Source organism: Lynx canadensis, chromosome E1, assembly GCF_007474595.2.
Source record: "Lynx canadensis isolate LIC74 chromosome E1, mLynCan4.pri.v2, whole genome shotgun sequence".
Classification (NCBI taxonomy): Eukaryota; Metazoa; Chordata; class Mammalia; order Carnivora; family Felidae; genus Lynx; species Lynx canadensis.
The window spans coordinates 59,079,998-59,101,649 of record NC_044316.2 but is presented as its reverse complement, the minus strand read 5'-3'; the positions used below and the strand labels follow the sequence as shown (position 1 = coordinate 59,101,649).

Here is a 21,652-nt window from a genome sequence, read left to right as displayed (position 1 = left end):
TTTGTGTTGGGTAAACTGATAGGTTTACAGTGATTTGCTACAACAGCAATGGAGAACTAATACAATGAGGAGACAGCAGACAGGCCCAGTATGAGGGACATAGGGTTAGTTATCAAGCACATAGAAAGAACTTCTCAAAATTCATAAGCTAATTAGAAGAATGGGTCAAAAGGACCAGGCATTCCACAGAAGAAATACGAATGGACAATAAAAATACGAGTAGGTGGTTAACCTACAAGTAAGGAGAACAAATTAAAACCACAGGAAGATTTCATTTTAGTCACCAGATTGACCACATTGATGATACCAAGTGATGGTGACGATTCAGAGCAGGGAGCGCAACGTATGGCCCTCAGGCCAAATTGGGCCAGCCAATATTTTTGTAAATAAAGTTTTATTGGAACACAGACACGCTCCTCTGTTTACGTATTGTCTAGCGCTGCTTTTGAGCTACGACAGCAGAACTGAATGGCTGGGATAGAGTCCACATGGCTTGCAAAGCAGAACACATCGTTTGCTATCTGACTCTTTGCAGGAAAGTTTTCCAGCCTCCGACGTAAACTCGCAAGAACTCTTGTAAGTACTTTGAAGTACAGTATAAGCAGTTCGGCCATATCTAGGAACATCGAAGGCTCGCATACTCTTGGATCTACAATTCCCCTCGTAGTTCCTGCTCTAGAGAAACTCTAACAGAGGAAAGAGACAATACCGTCACTGTATCACTGTTTATAATGGCAAATAACTGGAAACAAGTCAGGTGCCCTCAGCAGGAGCATAAACACATGTATTCTGGGCTATCTGAACAGTAGACTTCCAGAGAGCAGCAAGAAGGAATGATTCAGAGCAGCAGTATGATGGTGAATCTTGCCAACGGTTGAGTCAAAAGGGAAGTTACAGAAGAATACACACACGTGGGTCCACGAGCAGAAACATCAAAAGGCCCAAATGCTCTACCCCCATACGCTGCTGAATTAGTTGGGCTACAACTTGGGCTTCATGCAACGGAGTCCAAAGTAGCAATGGCTTAAACGGAGGTTTGTCTGCACTCCGTGGAGCAGTGTGGAGGAGGCAGTCAGGGGCTGGGATGATGGCTCTGCAACCACGTTGTCCAGGGATCCAGGCTCCTTGCAGCTGGCTGTTCCACTCCTGCCACGGTCCGCATGGCCCGAGCCGGCTTCCGCCCATGACTCTATGTTACAAGCAGTAGGATGAAGCGTCACCAGACACGAGGGAGGCTGGGAAGTGCGTTCTTTATCCTAGGCAGCCGTATGTGCTGGCGAAATTTGGGAGACAGAAAAAATGAATATTAAGAGACAAATAGTAAACTTCCCAGTAATTGTTTAGGGATATATCCATGTGTGGTAAACCTTTAAGGAAAGTAATGAGGGTGCCTGGGTGGCTCAGTAGGGTAAGCATCTAACTCTTGATCTCAGCCCAGATCTTTTTTTTTTTTTTAATGTTTATTTTGACAGAGAGACAGAGCACAAGCAGGGGAGGGGCAGAGAGAGAGAGAGAGAGAGGGAGACACAAATCTGAAGCAGGCTCCAGGCTCTAGCTGTCAGCACAGAGCCCGATGTGGGGCTCGAACCCAGGAACCGGGAGATCATGACCTGAGCCAAAGTCAGACGCTTAACCGACTGAGCCACCCAGCGCCCCTCAGCTCAGATCTTGATCTCAAGGTGGTGAGTTCAAGTCCTGTGTCGGGCTCTGCGCCTGGCGTGAAGCCTATTGAAAAAAAGGAAAAGTAATGAAATGATAAAATCTGGATAGTGATGATCCCGAAAAGCTGTGTCCCATCTGGGAAGTGGACAGGAAGGTACACATGTGGAGGGCCAAAGGGAGTCTCTAAGTTAGTATTGTGTCTTTTTTTTTTTTAATTTTTTTTTTCAACGTTTATTTATTTTTGGGACAGAGAGAGACAGAGCATGAACAGGGGAGGGCAGAGAGAGAGGGAGACACAGAATCGGAAACAGGCTCCAGGCTCTGAGCCATCAGCCCAGAGCCCGACGCGGGGCTCGAACTCACGGACCGCGAGATCGTGACCTGGCTGAAGTCGGACGCTGAACCGACTGCGCATCCAGGCGCCCCTAGTATTGTGTCTTAAAGCCGGACGGTGGGGTCATGAGTATTTATTATGCTCTGTGAAAACACACATTTGAGTTTCATATCCTATCTTGCATGCTAACATCTCACAAAAATTACGTAAGTAATAAAAAGGTTATAGAATGTATGTATGATTTCTATAAAGGGAAATAAATGGCATTTCCTGTTTTGGCTTTGAATTTAAGTACTCTTTACCTGGTATTCCCTCTTCTTCCTCTCGTGTCTGGGGTGGGGTGGGCCGGGGGGAGAGCCTTATCTAGTGGCTGCCCTGCGTGCAGCTGAAGAATCAGCTTCTGCTCTAGGACAGAAGGTCCTTGGTGTGTCCACAAACGCGGTTGCCTTATATCCTCTCCCAGCAGCTGGTAACTCTTCCTGTGCACAGTTCCAGCTTGCTTGGATTTACTTGCTTCCTCTTGAGAAGGTCCTTCCCAGCCCTCCTGTCTCTATCCATCCAGTCAGCAGACACATAGTGAGCATCGCCAGGTGCCAGGAATTCACAGATGTCTCAGGGCCTCTCTCCATTCTCTCCCTTAGTCTTCCATTCCTGTTTGTCCCTCAAGGCCAGGCCTAGAAGCTACCTCCTTCTTGAAGCCCGCCTAGATTTCAGGAGTCCTACTGTCTCTACCTCTCTTGTCCTCTCACAGTACTTCCTCTGCTCCTTTTACAATGTTAGCTTCTCTCTTTGCACTGATCCACGTGTAGTGCTAAAGGGCGCCGGCCCAAGAGGCAGATCCCCACGCCCTCTCCTACCAGCTGTGCGCCCACCAAACCTCTCTGTGCCTCCGCGTGTCACTCGTAAAACGGAGGTGCTAGCTCCTCCACACTGGTTCGGTGTTCAGCTCCAACACTTAAGCCCCGGTCCCCGCGGCCAGGGTACCCAGCACTCGCCCCGAAATCGGTCCCAAAGTGTAATCGCTGAAACTGAACCCCCCAAGCCCCGCTCTTCCCCAAAGGCGCCGCGCTGCCCTTTCTCTCTTGACTGCCACTGACCTTGTCCTCCAGCCCCTGCAAGGCGAGGCTCAAGAAACCGGATCCGCGGGAAAAGCGGCCTGAAGCTCCGGACGGATGCGGACCCTCATCCCGAACACGGCAGACCCCGCCTGCAACCCGCCGACCGCAGGCCCCAGGCCCCGCCCCGGAAGCCCGCACCTGCTTCTCATTGGCTCACGATCCGCCGAGGCCCGCCCCACCAGGCCACGTCGATTCTTCCTCCACGCCAGCCCCGCAAGACACCGCCTGCCCTTCCAGGCCCGCCTTTCATTGGTGCTCGCCCCTCAGAGCCCGCCTCCTGCCGTCACTTCCGGGCAGAGGAGGCTGCGGAAGGCGGAAGTGTTCTCGCAGAGGCGGCCGTGAAGTCGGGCTGAGGTGTCCCTGGCTGCTGCCTGGCTACTCTTCCGCGTGTGGGCGCGGGGACCCGGAGGCGGCCAGCGAGAGCTAGTGGGGGAGGGGGGCGATGCCATGAGGCAGCCGGAAAGCCTGGCGAGGTCTGGAGGTTGACTGTCCCTGCCGCCTTCCCGTGAGGCCGCCGCCTCCAGGCAGCCGCCCGTTCCCCTCAGGGTCTCGCATCCTGCGGTCGTCCAGCGCCTGGGACCGGGGCTCCCGGGCCCTAGACACCGCGCTATGACGGCGGCCGCCGCCTCCAACTGGGGGCTGATCACCAACATAGTGAACAGCATAGTAGGGGTCAGTGTGCTCACCATGCCTTTCTGCTTCAAACAGGTGAGTCCAGCGGGACAGGGGTCGCCCCCTCGCCGCCGCGGGCTCACCCGGCCAGGGTCCGCTGTTGGCGGGGCGCGGGGAGCCAGGCCGGGTGGATGTGCGGGAGAAGCCCCAGAGGGATTCCCTCCGTAAAAGGCGCGCGGTAGCGGAGTTTCGGCCTCGGCCGGAGAGTTCCCGGTTATAACCGCTTGAGACCCCAGTGCAGAGCGTGGCAAAGCGGAGTGATGTTTCCCAGGTGGGGAGTGGCCACAGGATCGGTGTTATTCCTCTTTACTATAACTTTTTTTTTTACGGATTTTATTTGTAATCTCTGCACCCAAGAGATTGGGTGCTGGGGCTCGAACTCAGGACCCTGAGATCAACTGAGCCAGGCAGGCGCCCCCTCTTTATTATTATTTTAAAAACTCTGACCCGACTGCATTTGTAATGGGGGCGTGTGTGTGTGTGTTGGGGGGGGGCACAAGTCAAGTCCTTCGGTCCTGGAACTAGATTGGGGTGTTGGTTCCAAGGTCGTTACAGAATTTGCTAGATTGTGGGTGTCACCATATGTAAATCTTACCTCGGTTGAAAAAATCGGAAATCTATTTAAAAATAGGTGTCGGGCATTAACGACCGGATGGAAAAAAGTCACCATTTTTGAGATGTGGATTCATTGGCTTCTGTTTAAATAACGCACAAAAAATAGGTGTTTGGGACTTTAGAAGAGGAACGTTGGTGAAATTGTCAATTGGGCAACTTCTTCCCTAAAAATGAACTTCTCAGCTTCAGTGCCCGGTGGATGGAGTTGCGGCTCTCCCTGCCCGCTGGAGAGAGCTGCTTCCTGGGGGGGGGAGGAGAGGAGGGAGAGGGCAGGTGGCCCGCAAGTCCACACATACCAGTCTTGCATGATGAAACCAAATAGGTAGAAAAATGAAAATAAAATGACGTTTGGAACTGAAAGTGGGCATCAGTAGTTTGGTTTTGGAGTAACAGACACTTTGCATTTTTCATATTGAGCATCTTTTGGATAAAATAGCACATTTATGTTTTTAATCTGGAGATTCTTTTTTTTTTTTTTTTAATTTTAAAGAGTGCTTATTTATTTTTGAGAGACAGAGACACAACACAAGCAGGGAGGGGCGAGAGAGAGGGAGACACAGAATCCGAAGCAGGCTCCAGGCTCCGAGCTGTCAGCACAGAGCCGATGTGGGGCTCGAACCCACACCGCGAGATCGTGACCTGAGCCGAAGTCAGATGCTTAACTGACTGAGCCCCCAGGTGCCCCTAAAAATTTTTTATTTTAAGTAGGCTCCACCCCCAACATGTGCCTTGAACTCACGACCCTGAGATTAAGAGTCACATGCTGTACTGACTGGAGCCAGCCAGGCACCCCTGAATCTACATTCAATTTTTTTTTTTTTTCAACGTTTATTTATTTTTGGGACAGAGAGAGACAGAGCATGAACGGGGGAGGGGCAGAGAGAGAGGGAGACACAGAATCCGAAGCAGGCTCCAGGCTCTGAGCCATCAGCCCAGAGCCTGACGCGGGGCTCGAACTCACGGACCACGAGATCGTGACCTGGCTGAAGTCGGACGCTTAACCGACTGCGCCACCCAGGCGCCCCTGCATTCAATTTTTTTTTTAATGTTTATTTATTTATCTTGAGAGAGAGAGAGAGAACGAGTGAGGGAGAGAGGAGAGGGAGGGAGAGGATCCCAAGCAGGCTTTGCACTGTCCCTGTGGAGCCTGATGCGGGGCTTGAACCCACGGACCGCGAGATCATGACCTGAGCCACCCAGGTGTCCCTTTATCTATTTATTTTTATTTTTATTAAAAAAATTTTTTTTAACCTTTATTTATATTTTTGAGAGAGAGAGAGAGAGAGCATGAGCCAGGGAGGGTCAGAGAGAGGGAGACACAGAATCTGAAACAGGCTCCAGGCTCGAGCTGTCAGCACAGAGCCCGACGCGGGGCTCGAACTCACGGACCGCGAGGTCACGGCCTGAGCTGAAGTCGGACGCTTAACCGACTGCACCACCCAGGCGCCCCATGCCAGAGCATTTAAACGTGGGCCAGACTCACTGGCCCAGGAGGAGCTCACAGCTGAGTGGCGGAGGCCCACGTGCACGCACAGAACCGCAAGTGGTTCTCCCGTCCTGAGGGCCTGGGGGGTTGGGACAGCCACTCTCGTCTGGCCATGGCATCCCCTCTGTGGGCGGCCCTCGGCTGGAGCGCAGCAGGAGGCCAGCGGGCACTTTGGGGATGTGTGTGCTTAGTGTCCGACAGCCATGCCATTTAAAAAAAGTTGGTCTGGGGCTTTTTTTGTTTGTCTGGTTGTAGTAACTCGGGTCCTTTAAGCAAAATGGACATTTTGCCGAAGCAAGACATACATACAAAAACACCCTCTTAGGTGTCCTCGTGCCGGGTTGTGAGAAAGTGAGCGCACACGGGTAACTAGCTCCCAGTCAAGGAACACAGCCTTGCCAGCACTGTCCCCTCCACTGGTGGCCCACCCTCTCACCTCTAGGGCCGTCCGTGGGTGGTGCCTCTGTGTTGACGTTATGGACACAGAATCATCCTGCTATGTGCATTTTAAATAAAAAAAATTTTTTTTAATTGAATTTTTTGAGAGAGACAGAGCACGAGCAGGGCAGGGGCCGAGAGAGAGGGAGACGCAGAATCCGGAGCAGGCTCCAGGCTCCGAGCTGTCGGCACAGAGCCCGACGCGGGGCTCGAACCCATGAACTGTGAGCTCATGACCTGAGCTGAAGTCGGACGCTCAACTGGCTGAGCCCCCCAGGCGCCCCTGCTATGCGCGTTTTAATGTCTACTACCTACCTGTGCATTTTAATGTCTGTTATACAGATATGCTACAATTCGTTCCCTTCCCTGCATCTGGAGCTCTGTGGGCACTGTGCGCGGGCTTTGCCGGCACGTGTGCATTTCTCTGGGGTGTTTATCTTCGAGTAGAATTGCTGATTTGTAGGATATGTTATGTTCGTCTCTGGTCGACACCAGTAGGGCACTCGTTTCTTCAGCTTTTATTTTTTTGTTTTATTTTTTTTTTTCCCTGCAAATATGGGTAATGCGCTTAGATTACACAGGAAAAAAGGGAGTGAGAAGGAACGACATCTAAGTGAGTCACCCAAAAATTCTTACAAAAGTCCGAGGCTGGGTGTAGCCCCCAGGAACCGAGTCACCGTTGACGTTAGGAACTAAGGAAAATTTTACAAAAGTCTGCTCGTTGCAGCATTCAGACACTTGTACGAAAGAAAGGAGGGCTCTCTCTACAGGGCTCCTGACTTGTAACAGGGACCCCTGGTACCTCACCTGACACGGGGGACCCGGAAGTCAGAGAGGAAAGACGACTGGATAAAACAGAAATACAGTCACGGAGGTTCTCTACTGGTCTGCTCTGTAGGGGCACCAACCTTCGGGTTGTTTCCCCTGCTCTCAACTCAACCTCAAAACCCAGTCCCAAGACCCTGTGTTTATTTCAGTTGCTTAAATTTTTTTTTTTATTACCACGAGTGGGGGAGAGGGGCAGAGAGGGGGGAGAGAGAGAGAGAGAGAGAGAGAGAGAGAGAATCTTGAGCAAGCCCCACACCGGTGGAACGGGACTTGGGGCTCAATCTCATGACCCTGGGATCATGACCTGAGCCAAAATCAAGAGTTGGATGCCCAACTGACTGAGCCACCCAGGCGTTTTGACCTTGTGTTTTTATTCTAAAAATGCTCTAGCCCTTTAGACGCTCCCAAGGTTTCCTAGTCCCTGCCCTGGAGCTGTTTCTTCAGCTTTCGATTACGAATAAATCTTCCGTACATGCAGGTTTTGGAGTGAACGTGTATGTGTGCATTTCTCCCGGGAAAATAGCAGGGGGTGCGATCGCTGGGTCAGATGGTGTCTCTGGAACTCGTAAGAAAGGTGTCAATGTCATTTTTAATCTCTTCCTTCCGGAATGTGGTCACCACTCATAGCTGCTGATGTAAGTGGCTAGAAGGTGGCGAACTGCGGGGTGCACGCGGAGAACTGGGGGGGCCGCTCGTTGGCGGCACCTGGCTGTTCATTAAGACTCGGAGAGGCCACCGAGGAAATGGTGTCCGTGGCACTCTTTCAGGGCCACAACGCATATGGCCGCCACACGTGGGGAATCGGTCCCTGTCAGCGCTGGGAATTGCCACCCATGGGCAGAGAAGCGAGGCAGAGCCGGGGTCTTGGGTCAGCAAGAGTGGAGGGAGGCGGGGAGGGCTCTCGGGAGCCACGCGCGTGAGGCCACAGTACCGGCTGGCTTTATTTTGTCTCTTTTTCTCCCAACCCTCCAGTGTGGCATTGTCCTGGGGGCCCTGCTCTTGGTTTTCTGCTCTTGGATGACACACCAGTCCTGCATGTTCCTGGTGAAGTCCGCCAGCCTGAGCAAGCGGAGAACGTACGCCGGCCTGGGTGAGAGCGCTGGCCCCTGGCGCGGTGGCCCCAGCCCGAAGCCCCTTCTTAGGCAGGCAGCACGCGCTCTGGCGCCGGGCCCTTTCTCCCTCGTTCGTTTGCTTTTCGTCCACTTTATGCTTCCGGACTTCCTTGAACGGCATTTCTTTCCTTATCGTAAAGCGTAACTCGGTTTTCAAAAACCGTTAACGGAAACACATGCGTTACCATCGAGGGGACCCTTGTTCCGCCGTCCCCGACTTGTGCAAATACCCGGGGGGAGTCTCCCTTCCGAACTCCGGCGGGACCCGCAGGCCTCAGGCCCGGGTCTGCTGTGCTTCCGCGCCGTGGATGCCATGGGGGAGACGGTCATGGGCTTGGGCCGGTGGCGGGCCCGTCACCTGTCTCCCTAGCGGTGCTGTTTCCCCGATGCCCATGGTTGTAATTTTGTGTCCTTTAATTCTGTCTTCCTTGGATTTTGGGCGAGGGCGGAGGCTGCGCTTTCTGCTTCCTTTTGGTTTGGACTGTTTCCTAGGCCACTTGGCTTCAAGGGCGAGCCCCTTACTTTCCTAGCGTCCTCGGGCTGGTGTGGATTTCGCGCCGCGGATGTCTGGCGTGGGGGATCTCAGAGCTGGGCAGAGTCCCTGGGCTCCGGACCAGAGCCCCTCCCCGGCCTCCCCCACCTCCCGCCAGCGTGTGGCCGGGGCGCCGGGGCCGAGAGGAGGCGGCGAGAGGAAGTGGCGTGCAGATTCCAGGGGGCCAAACGAAATAAAAGCATCTGCAGGGTCCGCGCGTGGGCTTTTGGCGGCTCCACCTCGGGTTTCCTTCCAGTTCGTCGGCTTTGCGTCGGCACCAAGCTGCCAGCATCCGCTCTGACCTCAGAGCCGAAGGGGCGCCTCCTTCTCTCCTCCCGAAGAGAGCCGTGCTCTCAGGCCGTCGTCGTCGTCGTCGGAGCCACCTGAGGAAGTGATAGTGACAGGTGAACGGACCGTGCCGGGATGAATCGTGCTCCGGGGCACCCCTTCCCCGCCTGTAGGGCCCTGGCCTCGGGGTCCCCTCTCTCCTCTCTGAGGGTCTCCATATGGCGGGGTTTCCCGAGAAGACGGCCCGAGGTGCTTGGTTGTGCCCTGAAAGAGGACGTGTGACCCTAGACCCGGAAGGCTGCGGGTTTGACAGCGGTCCATCTGATTATTCTTAGAAAGTCCCCGAGAAGGCAAACCGATGTGGTTACATGAGAGGCCGAAAGGGAATCGGACAGTGGGCGCCCGTCTACGCAGCTGCCTGGGCCCCCCCCCCCCACGTGCTTGGGGCGACTGCAGCTCCATTGCTAGAAGCAGAAGAGGCCCCAAACCACCACTGGTCTTCGGTTGTGGGTGGTGCCTTTCGTCCAGCAAGTGGCTCAGTTGGGTGAGCTCCCACCTGCGGCCTCGGCTGCCTGGTGTCCAGCCTCGGGCCTGGCCCCGTCTCCCAGAAACAGAGACCCCGCCCTCAGAGAGGAGTCCTCGACAGGAGAAGAGTGTCTCTCGGACCCACACCTGGGCGGAGACCTACTGAAGGGTCTTCCTCTCCATCCTCTGCCTCCGGGAAGAGACCGTGAGAGCTTGCGCCACGGCTGGAGAGGGTGGCCCTCGAGGAGGCGCCCCGCATCCCGGTGCCACGGGGTCAGGACGGACCGTCTCTGTCAGCAGACCTCCTGGCCCCGGCGTGCATCGTCCGCTGGGTCCGTGGGCGTCGGGCAGCCGTGGGGGACAGGGACGTGGACAGATGGCCTTCGGCCAGACCTGGAGACCGTGCAGGGCTGGGGCGGGGGCGAAGCTCAAACAATAGGCCGTTTGAGGCACTAATGCTCCACGGCTGTTTGGGGGGGGGGGGGGCGCGTACGGGCCGTTTTCACGGGTATGTCTGCCTCGCCCAGACGTGAGTCTACGATGGTTTTGCAGTGTGGTGATCCCCCGGTGGTCACGTGCTGCCCCCTCCCTGTGACCCTGTGCAGGTGGCTGTTGGACAGGGAGCTCGGCTGGTCGGGAAATAGAGCGCCGGGCGGTTTTTGCTGTTGTTACTTCTGTGTGTTTGTGGCGTTGGCTGCTCACGGGCCGTGTTGGCGAATCTCCTCCACTTCTCACCTCCTGCTTCCTCACCCTGTGTAGCCTGCTTCACGCAGACTTTTCTAAACCTTGCCTTCAGAAGACAGACCTGCGGGCCAGTCCGCCTCCTCCAGTGGCCTCAGCCCCCGTGAGGCCACCCTGAGCCCGCACCCCGACCCGTGGAGTGTGGCCGGTGCTTCCAGGCTCTCAGTTGTGAGCACCAGATGCTTTGGTGCTGTGTCCCGTGGTCTCGTCGTCCGACCTCCCGGGGGCCTGGTCCAGCCTGCTGCCCGCTCGATCCGGGCTGCCCGGGGTGGGGCCTGCATGTGGGCCTGTCCGCCCAGTTTCTCTCCCTGCCTGTCTTCAGATGTGTGACCCACACGTGTGGGTACGTGGTTTGGGCACAGGGCTATAAAGCCAAGCTCCTGATGCCCCAGGGTCTCTACACCTCATTTAGCAACAAATGTTTTATTATTCCTCTGTGCAGGTGGCACTGGGGAATCAAATGCGGTCCGAGGCCCGGCTCTGGGGATGGCTGGGTTGCGGTCGCCGTCCTGTCTTGAACGGCACAGTTTAGTGTGCGCACCACCTCCTCTGCCCTGCTGATGCTGGGTGGTGGTCCGGAGGAGGCTTTGGACAGCTGGCGGAGAGAGCGGGAGTGCGGTCCGGCTCCCGCACTGAGCCCGGTGGTCTGAGAGCTCTGTGTCCGTGGCAGCCTCAGGGCCTTGGGCCAAGCAGTGGCCCCCAGGAGGAGCCGCCACCCTGTCTCCCAGGGAAGGACTGCGAGAGCCTCCTGGCACCAGTCCTAGCTCCGCACGAGTGCACTGGTTGGGCTGGTACGGGGCCACGCCTACTGCTTGTCCTCATGAGGCCCGGCCTGTTAGCTGCAGAGTGCCCATCGCCGGCCGGGGAAGGGTCGGGGGGAAACGGCCTGGCTTAGCTCTGGTCCACACCCAGACCAGATGGGGCTTGCTCAGAACCCTCTTGCGGACGCCTGCCAGCCCAATGGGGCCGGTCTGGCGCTGTGGTTCCACCCTTGAGGGGCAGTCCCGGGCCCCCTCTGCCCTTCCAAGCACCGTGCCAGGCGGGAGGCTGGGGCTTGGGGGCTGCTGGGCATTTCTGTTTGAGACTCCGGGTTGGAGGTTGCTGAGAGATCTGCACTTGAAGTAGGGGCGGGGGGTAGGTAAAGAAAGGAGTGAGTGGGGAGGCCAGGAACTGGGATGGCCCGGTCAGGATGTCATTTTGAGTGTCTGGGTGAAGAGGGTCACCTCCCACCGTGCTCCTCTGCTTCCTAGAGTACCTTCCATTTTCTTGCTGTCCAGGCTGCGGGCGCGTCCTGGAATTGTTTCTGGCAGCTGCTCTGAGCATTTGGAGTATGCTGTAGACATTCCACCTCCTTGTGCAGAAAGAGAAGGACTGGGAGGGCCAGGAACCGGGCCACCTCTGTGGGGCACTGAGTTCCGGGTCACGTCCAGGGCTGTGCTGCCTGCCGGCCGTCCTTGGGGGCCTTGGAGCACTTCCCTTTGGTGACAGCAGACCTTCAGCTACTGGCTGCCGTCTGGAGTCCTTCGTTCGTGAAGGCCTCAACTTGGCCTTGAGTCTCCGGCGGGGAGTCAGACAAACCAGGGAGGCCCGCTCGTCGTAGCCCGTGTCGCCTGTGCCAAGCTCCCTTGCTCTTGGCAGCCCTGTGCCTCTTCCGAAGTCATTTAAAAGTGACGAGTGTTGTTTGGACTCATTGACACCAACTGGCCTGCATGTTTCCTGCTCTCCGAGTCCCTCGGAGCAGGAAGCTGGGCTGTGCGCTCACACCCCTCTCCGGTTGCCCCCGGGGGATGGGGACTTGCCTGGACGGCGGGGGATGCGGGGTTCCCGGACTGCTGTTCAGTCCTGGGAAGGGCCTTGTGGAGCCAGCTCTTAACCTCTCATCTGCTCAAAGCCATTCTGTTGCCAAGAAGGAAGGACAGGCAACTCCCCTCCACCGTGGGACACGCTGTTCACCATCCTGAAAAGGGGCAGGCCTGAGACGTCTTGTCCCCTCCCACCCAAAGTGCCCCACCAGAAAGGATTCTCAGAGTTTTCTTCTGAAATCACAGAGAGTGAACATAAGAGCCCTGAACCAGGTCCCTTTGGCGTGAGCCTGGAGAACCGCGCGCTGGGGTGACGGGGAAGCGAGGTCGCCTGGCACTGTCCACCTGTCCCGCCCTTCCCCGCCCTTCCCCGCCCGTGTGCACCTGCAGCCTCGGTCCGGGCCGGCCTCTTCAGGGCTGCGTGTGGGAGACTGCCACTTTGCAGGGACAGCTTTCCTTTGTTTGTTTTGTTTTGTTTTGTTTTGTTTTGTTTTGTTTGAATGAGAAAAGTCAACTGCCTGTGTCTTTCCTTTGCTTTGTTCTTTTTCCCGTGCTTTCCTTGATGGTAGACCGGAAGCAGCACGGACCCAAAATCCTAGCACGCTCTCCTCACACCCGTGAAACTCCAGACCGTGGGTCCTTGTCACGTGGCCGTCCTCACCTCGTTTTTAGAGGCGTTTTTGGTGGCGCGCTTTTCATGTTCTTGGCCGGGAGCTGACTCTCTGTTTCCGCCCTAGCGCTGCACGCCTACGGGAGAGCGGGGAAGATGCTGGTGGAGACCAGGTAGGTGGAGCGGCCTCGCCGACCTGACGCCCGCTGCCTGCGTCGCCGTGCTGAGAAGCCGGGGACGGCTGCTGCGTGAGCCACGTGCCTCAGACGTGCATTGGTTTAGAAGGCTACCCTGTTCTGAGGTGTCGCTTACTGATGAGTTGAGAGTTCAAGTTAGTGTTCTCTTAAAATGATTAGAGTCGAGGGTGAAAGTCTTACTTAAGCCTCAGGACCGGACAGCTCGGAACACAGAGCACAGCGGCGCTCGCTTAGCTGGGGCCCCTTCCTCGGCACCCTCCCGAAGCCCCTGCGCCCCCAGCCCCGCACGCTGTCGCCTCAAGGCGGCATCAGATCGGAAATGTCCTATCTTTCTCCCTTTGGAGTGAAGTTTGTGAGAAGAAAAAATTGCCGGGAAATTGCCCTTTTAGACTTCTAAATCAGGAAATCGTGAACGCAGAGAAGAACAACTCTTTGGAAGCAGTCGATTGTTCTTTTAACTTGAGTAGCACCGCGGGGCGTTTTGGTAGCTCCGGAAAGTGTGTGCAGCCCCCGTGGGGAGAGAAGTTTAGTTGCTCAGTGTTCGTCGCGTGGGATAGAGTGCACTGCGCAGCCCGCAGACCGGTGAACGCTGGGCACCGGCCATGGGGCCCGGCTCCGGGCGGTCGCAGGCCAGCGTGATCGGCGGGGACCCCCGGGGCTCGACCCTGGCCTCCTGCGAGGATGGTGCCCTCTCAACCACCGCGTTCTCCGCAGCATGATCGGGCTGATGCTGGGGACGTGCATGGCCTTCTACGTTGTGATTGGCGACTTGGGGTCCAACTTCTTTGCTCGGCTGTTCGGGTTTCAGGTAAGACACGCCGGGCCCGGTACCCTGGAGGGTCCGTGGCCGCTCCTGTGGCGGTTCCGCGTGGGCCCCCGTGGGGCCACTGCTCAGCCCCGTGCGGACGGGAGGGCAGGCGGGATGGGCCAGGGTTGGTTCCAGGCTCGCAGGTTCGTAACGCTGGGGGTCCCCGGGGCGAGGCCTTCCCGGCATGCTCGGCTCCCCCAGGTGACCGGCACCTTCCGCGTGTTCCTGCTCTTTGCGGTGTCCCTGTGCATCGTGCTCCCACTCAGCCTGCAGAGGAACATGATGGCCTCCATCCAGTCCTTCAGCGCCATGGCCCTCATCTTCTACACCGTGTCATGTTCGTGGTGAGTGGAGGCCGCCCGAGGCTCCGGGCTGGCCCCCCGCTGCCTTCTGGGGACGACGGGAACGTGGTTGGCAGCCGGGAGGTGTTAGAGTTATCTCGTGAGCCCCGGTGGGGCACACGGGCCGCCTGGCCTCGGGGGCCGTCGACGGCGGGGGAGGGGAGTCTTCCGGGGGGGGGGGCGCAGCCGACTCCCCAGGAGACAAAGTGTCTTGTTTTACGGAGACATTTTCTGTGTAGCTTGGGATCGGGAGTCTTGGCGCCAGTGTTTAGTCACAAGGGGGCAAGTTGTTTCTCGATGAACGTGTACAGCCGGCCAGCTCTGGGGGGTCCGGTGTGGAGCTCACGCCTAGAATGCTCCTTCCATGAGTGCCCGGAGGCCCCTGGGAGCCGAGCCCCCGACCTGCCCGTTCACAGCGAAGGTCAGAAGCGCCCACTCCTGAGTGAACGGGGTGGAAATACTGCAGTGGTTTTCCTCAGGACTCCGAGCGCTGGGGTGGGGGGTGCGGCCAGCACCCCCAGTTGTGAGGGCCAGTGTGGTGATGGTCGCCCCTGCTCTCCAGACAGCCCTGTCCTCTATGGGTTTGTCTTTTATTTTTTAAAATTTGTTTATTTGAGAGAGAGAACGAGCGGGGGAGGGACAGAGAGGGAAAGAGAAAAGAATCTCAAGCAGGTTCCGTGCTGTCAGCACAGAGCCCAATATGGGGTTCAAACTCACGAACCCTGAGACCACGACCTGAGCCGAAATCAAGAGTTAAACACTTGACTGAGTCACCCAGGAGCCCCAGGTTTGTCTGGGTCGGGGGTGGCACTCGGCTGCCTCAGTTGGTGGAACGTGCGGCTCTCGATCTCCGGGTTGTGAGTTCGAGCCCCGTGTTGGGTGTAGGACTACTTTAAAAAAAAAAAAAAAAGGAGGGACCTGCCCAGTTTGTGGGGACCATCTGGGCCTCGCCGTGTCCTGTCTGTGCCGAGTCCCCAGTGCAGGCAGCCGCCCGGAGGCCCAGGAGGGTCCTGCAGCGAGAGCTCCTGGTGGCTGCGTGCGTCCAGCCCGTGGCACAGCGGAGAGCAGCGGACTGGGGACCCTGGGCCCCGGCCGGCAGTGTCAGCTCTTGCTGCAGGGGAGCACGTGGCCGAGGCCCCGGGGGTCCCGGGGCCCGTCCCGGTCGTCCGTGTGTCCTGAGCCCTCCCTTCTGTCCTCGTGCAGATCGTGCTGTCCTCCCTCAAGCACGGCCTGTTCGGCGGGCAGTGGCTGCAGCGGGTCAGCTACGTGCGCGGGAGGGGTCTTCCGCTGTATCCCCATCTTCGGCATGTCCTTCGCCTGCCAGTCGTAAGTGCCGTCCGCTCCAAGGGGCCCAGGCGCCAGCGTGTTTCGTGGGGTGGGGGTCCGATGCAGGAAGTGGGCGTCGTCTGCTCTCTGTAATTGGTGGCGCGGGCCACCAGCTTGTAATGCTCGTTTCGCCGTGACTTGTCCCCCTCCAAGTGAGGGAGAGAGCTGTGTGTATTTTTATCGAGAGGGAACTCGACTTCATTCCTGAGACGTGCTGCTGGCAGTACTGGGGACAGTGCCCAGTTCGCCACCCCTCCCCAAAGAGTTGGCTGGGCAAAACAGAACAGCCCAAAACCATCTGATTCACACAGTCCCAAGCATTTTGCCAAAACCGAGCTGTTCGTGTGAGAATATTTAAAAGGAAATTGCACAAACATTGACTTCCGACTGCCGCCGGGGCGCCTTCGGAGGGGTGTGCGCGTGCGCGAGCGTGCTTTCTCTCTGGCATGCGGGGCTCTGTGAATGCAGATCAGGCGATTTCCAGAATTCCAGCAGCATTACCGTCCTCCCCGGATGACAAGAGCCAGTGATTCATGCCCGGTCGGAACGGTAACCCGCTCAAAAGAGAGGCGTAAATCCGGCACGGACGGGAAAAGACCATCAGTGCACGGGTGGGGGGGCGGGGGTGGGGGGCTGGCGGAGCAGCCCCCCACCCCCCACCCCCCTGTAGCTCCGCTGGGCATGTATTGTGCCAATCGTAAACTAACGTGGCAGATAAATTTGCTCGTGCTGCTGGTTTACACCCACATGCGGGATCCAAATCGTCACTTCCCGCTTGCTGTCTCTCTTGGCAGCTCGGTTTCCCACCAGAACGTGCTCCACTCTTGCTGTTAATGTCCCCATTATAATCGGTGACAGAAGTTACGTTCTCCTACCGCGTACCTAGTTACCGGTTGTCCTTTTTGTCTGTGAGTTGCTTTTTAAAAATAAACCCGTGGTTGGGCTTTTTGGTGATGGCCACGTAGCAGCCAGCGCACATCCTTTGGGTTTGGTTCTTAGGTCAGATTGTAGGTTCTGGAAGGGTTGTGGGCCCCCATTGTTCTGCTGCTTGCAGAGGGCGGCGACCTGTAGATACGCCCACATTCTCCGCAGTGAGCGGCTGTTGGGGGGCGGGGGGGCCCATGGCGCTTTTAGAGCTCGGCGTGACCAATCTGCCGACGTCCCCATCCTTAATAACACGCGCATCTGCCAAGGGCAGAGATAGAGCTCTCCCTCTCACTGCGTCTGTGCACCAGAGCACGTGCAGGACGGGGGCCCCTGCCCGCCATTGCCAGGTGACCGCTAGGGGACCACCAGGCCCTTCCTGTGTGACTGGTCTCCTTATTGCAGGGACGGGCCAGGTCTGTGCTTGGCCCTTGCTGTCTGGCCCTTTCTGGTCTTACTTCATAGTAATGAACTTGGTACAGCACCACTAGGCTCCGGGGCCCGGAGAAGCAGCTGAGAGAACGCTGAGCACAGAGGCCCGGTGCCCGTGGAGGCCGCTTGGCGGGGCGGGCGGTCTCGGTGCTCTGTGGAGGGCCGAGGTGGGGCGCCGTGGGTGTCTGTGGCTCCCACTGCCAGGGGCTTCTGGGGCACAGGCGGGATCAGAGGGGGCCACCGCCTTGGCCTTCCCACACCTGCTTGTGCCACGTGCCGGTTACAAGCCCCTCCGCACAGTCCCTGCAGCTCCTGGTGTGTGCCGGGGGCCGCGAAGGGAGGTCCCTGTCCGGGGGTCTGACCCCGCTCCCCGAGTCGGCACTCGCCGTGGGGACCCCGCCCCGCCCGGGAGCTGCTCGGCACCGAGACGTTTGTGTGGTGGCCCCGCGTGTCCTCTGCCATGTGGGTGGGCTGCACGGCACGTGCAGCCGGGCGGAGGGGAAGGCGGCTGTTCAGCGTGCCCCTGCCCACCGGGGTGCCCTGACGGGACAGTGCACTCCAGCCGGGCCTTCCCGCTGGTTTCCGCTGGCTTTTCGGTGACGTTTCCTCTCGCTTTCTTGAAGGTGGTTTGGGGGGTTGGCTCCACTGACCGTTCTGCTTGTCCATTCATTGGCGACGATCTTCTGTGTCCCGATGCACTCCTGCCAGCTGGCATCCTGCATTCGTGACCGCTGGCCGTGGCCCCCTTGCCCCCATCCTTACGCCACGTGCATGGGATGGAGGGTGGCCGCCTCTCCGTCATTCACCCCCAGAACAGTTCCATCCCTGCCGCCTTGTCTGGACGCCCCCCCCCCCCCCCCGCCCCGCAGCCTCCCCCCCTGGGGCCACACACAGACCTCCCTGTCCCCCCCCCCCCCAACGCCTCTCCCCACCTGCTTCCCTCAGTGACTCTCTGTTCTCACGGAGCCCGACGAGTCCCCCTCACACCCAGCAGCTCTGCTCTTGGCCCTTGGACCGGCTCCGGTCACCGGCACTGAGGCGAGGGCAGGCGGCCCGGCCCCGCTTATGTTTGTTTAACTTTCTGTTCTTTTTTTTTTTTTTTTTTAATTTTTTTTTCAACATTTATTTATTTTTGGGACAGAGAGAGACAGAGCATGAACGGGGAAGGGGCAGAGAGAGAGGGGAGACACAGAATCGGAAACAGGCTCCAGGCTCTGAGCCATCAGCCCAGAGCCTGACGCGGGGCTCGAACTCACGGACCGCGAGATCGTGACCTGGCTGAAGTCGGACGCTTAACCGACTGCGCCACCCAGGCGCCCCAACTTTCTCTTCTTTTGACGGCAGTGCCCTGAACGCTTCCTGCTTCCCCTGTGGGGCGTGCTCTCCATCGCAGCCCAGCACTCCGCACAGGGCCACACTCCTGCTCCAGCGGACAGATAGCCTTTCGTCCTGTGGCACTTGTGAAATGTTTACAGAGAGCTCGTGGAGGGGGGGGGGCGCTCCGGGTGCAAGTGGCTGCGTCCGCCGTCCAAACCGTGGTCAGCCGTGGCCCCGACTTACTGTGGTGGCGGGTGGTTGGAAGGTGCCGGAGGCTCGACCGGGATCTGGGAACTAGGGAGCCACGGGGGTGTCTCTCTGGAATCTGCTTGTTGAAGTGACTTGCTTTATACAGCCAGGTTCTGCCCACCTACGACAGCCTGGACGAGCCGTCGGTGAAAACCATGAGCTCTATATTCGCCTCCTCCCTCAACGTGGTCACCACCTTCTACGTCACGGTAGGAGCCCTTTCGCGCCCTCTCCCGTCTCCCACGTCAGGAACGGACTTGGCTCTCGGCCCCTTCCCCCCCCCCATCCCCCCGTCCCCCCCACCCGCCACCAGGCTTGCCCTTTGTTTCTTTCCCACCCAGTGCCCGGTGGCCACGGGACAGACCCCCTCAGCTCGGCTCCACGGCCACCCGCAAGGCCGCTCTGCCCTGGGCGGCGCTGCCGTCGCTCCTGTTCCGGGGGGCGTTTGGGCACGGACCGTTCCCAGGTTGCACTGGCTGGAGGCTCCTTCGACTCCTCCGAGACCTTTGCCAATCAGCTGTGGAAGGGGGCGTGTCTGTTAACAAACTAGAAAGCGTAAGATCGTGGAGGAAGAAAATAACCTCCGATTCCAGCCCCCAGGTGCCGTTACAGTTGACATTTTGTAGATTTTTTTCCACACTTCTTAGTGTTCCCATTTGTTCTGGTTTTCGCATTGCACACAAAATCATCGCTGTGCCGAGATCCCAGCTTGTTTCCCTGAGCCTCGCGGCCTCTGCGTCGTGTCGGTTTCTGCAGATGGTCCACACAGATTGTCGTCCACGCGGTGTCCGTCCTCGGGCGAGCACGGTGTGCCCCACGGCTCCCGGGTTTGGGTTTTGCACCAGATGAAGACCGGCCGGTGCGGGGCCTGCGGGGCGTCCGGAGGCTTCCTTCCGCTGGGGCGGCTCCGCTTCCCCGGTGCCTGCTGTCCCCGCGGGAAGCTCCCGGAGCCTCGGCAGAATTGAGCCTTCCGGTCGCGGTGGGGGTGGGACGGTTTGCGAGCCAGAGTCCAACGTGCGCCATGGGCTTGCCGGAGCTGCTTGTGCAGGGGCCTGTGGCCGCCTCCGGGGGTGGGGAGCACGGCCCCACCGCCCCCGCTGCTGTCCTTCCACAGGTGGGCTTCTTCGGCTACGTGAGCTTCACCGAGGCCACCGCGGGCAACGTGCTGATGCACTTTCCCTCCAACCTGGTGACGGAGATGATGCGCGTGGGCTTCATGATGTCGGTGGCCGTGGGCTTCCCCATGATGATCCTGCCGTGCCGACAGGCCTTGAACACACTGCTCTTCGAGCAGCAGGTAAGGCTCTCGAGGCCCTTCGGACCGCACTTGGCCAGGGAAATGCTTTCCTGATCTGAATCGTGTTCTCTTTTGTTGGCTTTTGCTGGGTCTTTTCTTTCCTGGGTGGTGGTAGGGGGAGCTTTTCCTAGTTAAAATGGAAAAGCTTTGGGACACCCGGGTGGTTTAGGTGGTTGAGCGTCTGACCCTTGATTTCAGCTTGGGCCATGATCCCAGGTCATGGGATCGAGCCCTGCATTGGGCTCCATGCTGAGCGTGGAACCTGCTAGAGAGTCCCTCCCTCCCTCCCTCCCTCTCTCTCTCTCTCTCTCTCTCCCCCTCCCTCCCTCCCCCTCCCTCCTCCCCCTCCCTCCCCCCAGCTCATGTATTTGCACGTGTACATGCTCTTTCTCTCTCCCAAAAAAAATTAAATTAAAAAATGGAAAAGCTTTGATTAAAGTGAAATCTTTTATAGGGACTTATCTTAATTAAAAATAATTTTTTATATATTTTATATGTTTATTTTGAGAGAGAGGGAGGGTGCATGCACACACGCGTGCACAGGAGAGGGGCAGAGAGAGTGGGAGAGAGAATCCTATGCAGGCGTGTGCTGTGAGCACCGAGCCCGACCAGGGCTCCATCCTGCGAACTGTGAGATCGTGACCTGAGCTGAAATCAAGAGTCAGCACTCAACTAACTGAGCCACTAGGCACCTCGGAATTTCTTTAATGTTTTTCTTTTTTTTTTTTTAATTAAAAAAACAATTTTTAGGTTTACTTATTTTGAGAGAGCACAAGCAGGGCAGGGGCAGAGACAGCGGGGAACAGAGGATCCAAAGCAGGCTCTGTGCTGACAGCAGAAAGCCCGACGTGGGGCTTAAACCCACGAACCACGAGATCATGACCTGAGCCAAAGTCAGACACCTAACTGACTGAGCCACCCAGGCACCCCAAATGTTTATTCATTTTTGAGAGAGAGCGTGAGTGGGGTAGGAGCAGAGAGAGAGGGAGACACAGAATCTGAAGCAGGCTCCGGGCTCCAAGCTGTCAGCACAGAGCCTGATGTGGGGCTCGAACCCACGAACCGGGAGATCATGACCTGAGCCGAAGTTGGACGCTCAAACGACTGAGCGACCAGGCACCTTGGGATTATTATTATTATTACTTTTTTTAAGCCAACTTTGGAGAGAAGAGCTGGAACGAAGGGGTCTGTTCACGTGGGGCGCGTGGAGAGTGTCTGGGCAGCGAAGGCCCGCTCCCGTGACTATACAGCCCTGCTGTCATCCCCAAAACAGCGGTGCAGCAGGAAACTGGGCGAAGCTGTGGAATGTGTGGGAACGTGGAAGAGCCACTTTGTGACGATGGCCAGGTCGGCACTGGGGTCGGCGCCCGGTGCTCTCCATGCTGGTGGAACTTAAAGTTTCAGCAGTTTGACAGAAGCTTCCAGAAGAGGCTGAGTTTCGTTCACTTTCATGTGCTCACTCAGGGCCCTGCTTAGCCCTTTATGAGACGTTTTCCCGTGCATGGGTTGGAACTGGAAGTTTTCTCGGCTCTGTGTTGCCAAGTCAAAAACAGAAGGTCTGTGTCACAGTTCGGGCCCCAAGTTGTGGGAGTCCCCGTCCTTCTCGGGAGCCCACGGCCTCGCAGCTTCTTTCCGCGGCCGTGTCTTGTGACTCTGGCTGAGGTCCTTGAGTCCGGTCTGCGGTGTCAGCCAGGACTCCTGGTGGCCGCACAAGTTCCGCGTGAACTGCTGAGGCCGCGGGGCAGGTGGGGAGTTTGGGGTCTTGAACTCCAGGAGACGGGGGGTCCAGTAGCCAGATTGGGGAGGGAGGGCGGGCCGGGGCCTCCAGAAGAGCTAGAGTGGGGCCTGCTGTCCACGTGGTTGGCATGCGCTCGAGGCAGCCACCCCCCCAACCCCCCGCCCCACCGGTGGTGCCACCAGAGACGGCACCTCGTGGCAGAGGCTGAGTCCTGAAGGACTGGCTGTCCTTCCACCTCCAGTTTGTCCCCCTCACCCCCC

At 57.7% G+C, this 21,652-nt stretch overlaps 1 protein-coding gene and 1 long non-coding RNA gene across 2 annotated transcripts in view; one reads left to right on the top strand and one right to left on the bottom strand.

The window, feature by feature from the left end:
- Nucleotides 1–377: 377 nt before the first annotated feature.
- On the bottom strand, nt 378–3,231 carry LOC115501478. The gene is made up of 2 exons (XR_003964797.1): nt 3,094–3,231; nt 378–1,273 (listed from the first exon to the last, which is right to left on the bottom strand). It is a non-coding gene; the product is annotated as an uncharacterized LOC115501478 (long non-coding RNA).
- A 197-nt stretch (nt 3,232–3,428) lies between these two features.
- SLC38A10 (solute carrier family 38 member 10) overlaps nt 3,429–21,652 on the top strand; it is a 45,252-nt gene continuing 27,028 nt past the window's right edge. The window contains 9 exon segments of the mRNA XM_030296558.1: nt 3,429–3,822; nt 8,126–8,243; nt 12,891–12,936; nt 13,675–13,768; nt 13,970–14,102; nt 15,302–15,380; nt 15,382–15,435; nt 18,464–18,566; nt 19,472–19,654. Coding sequence (XP_030152418.1) covers nt 3,724–3,822; nt 8,126–8,243; nt 12,891–12,936; nt 13,675–13,768; nt 13,970–14,102; nt 15,302–15,380; nt 15,382–15,435; nt 18,464–18,566; nt 19,472–19,654 — 909 coding nt within the window. The 5' untranslated portion in view covers nt 3,429–3,723.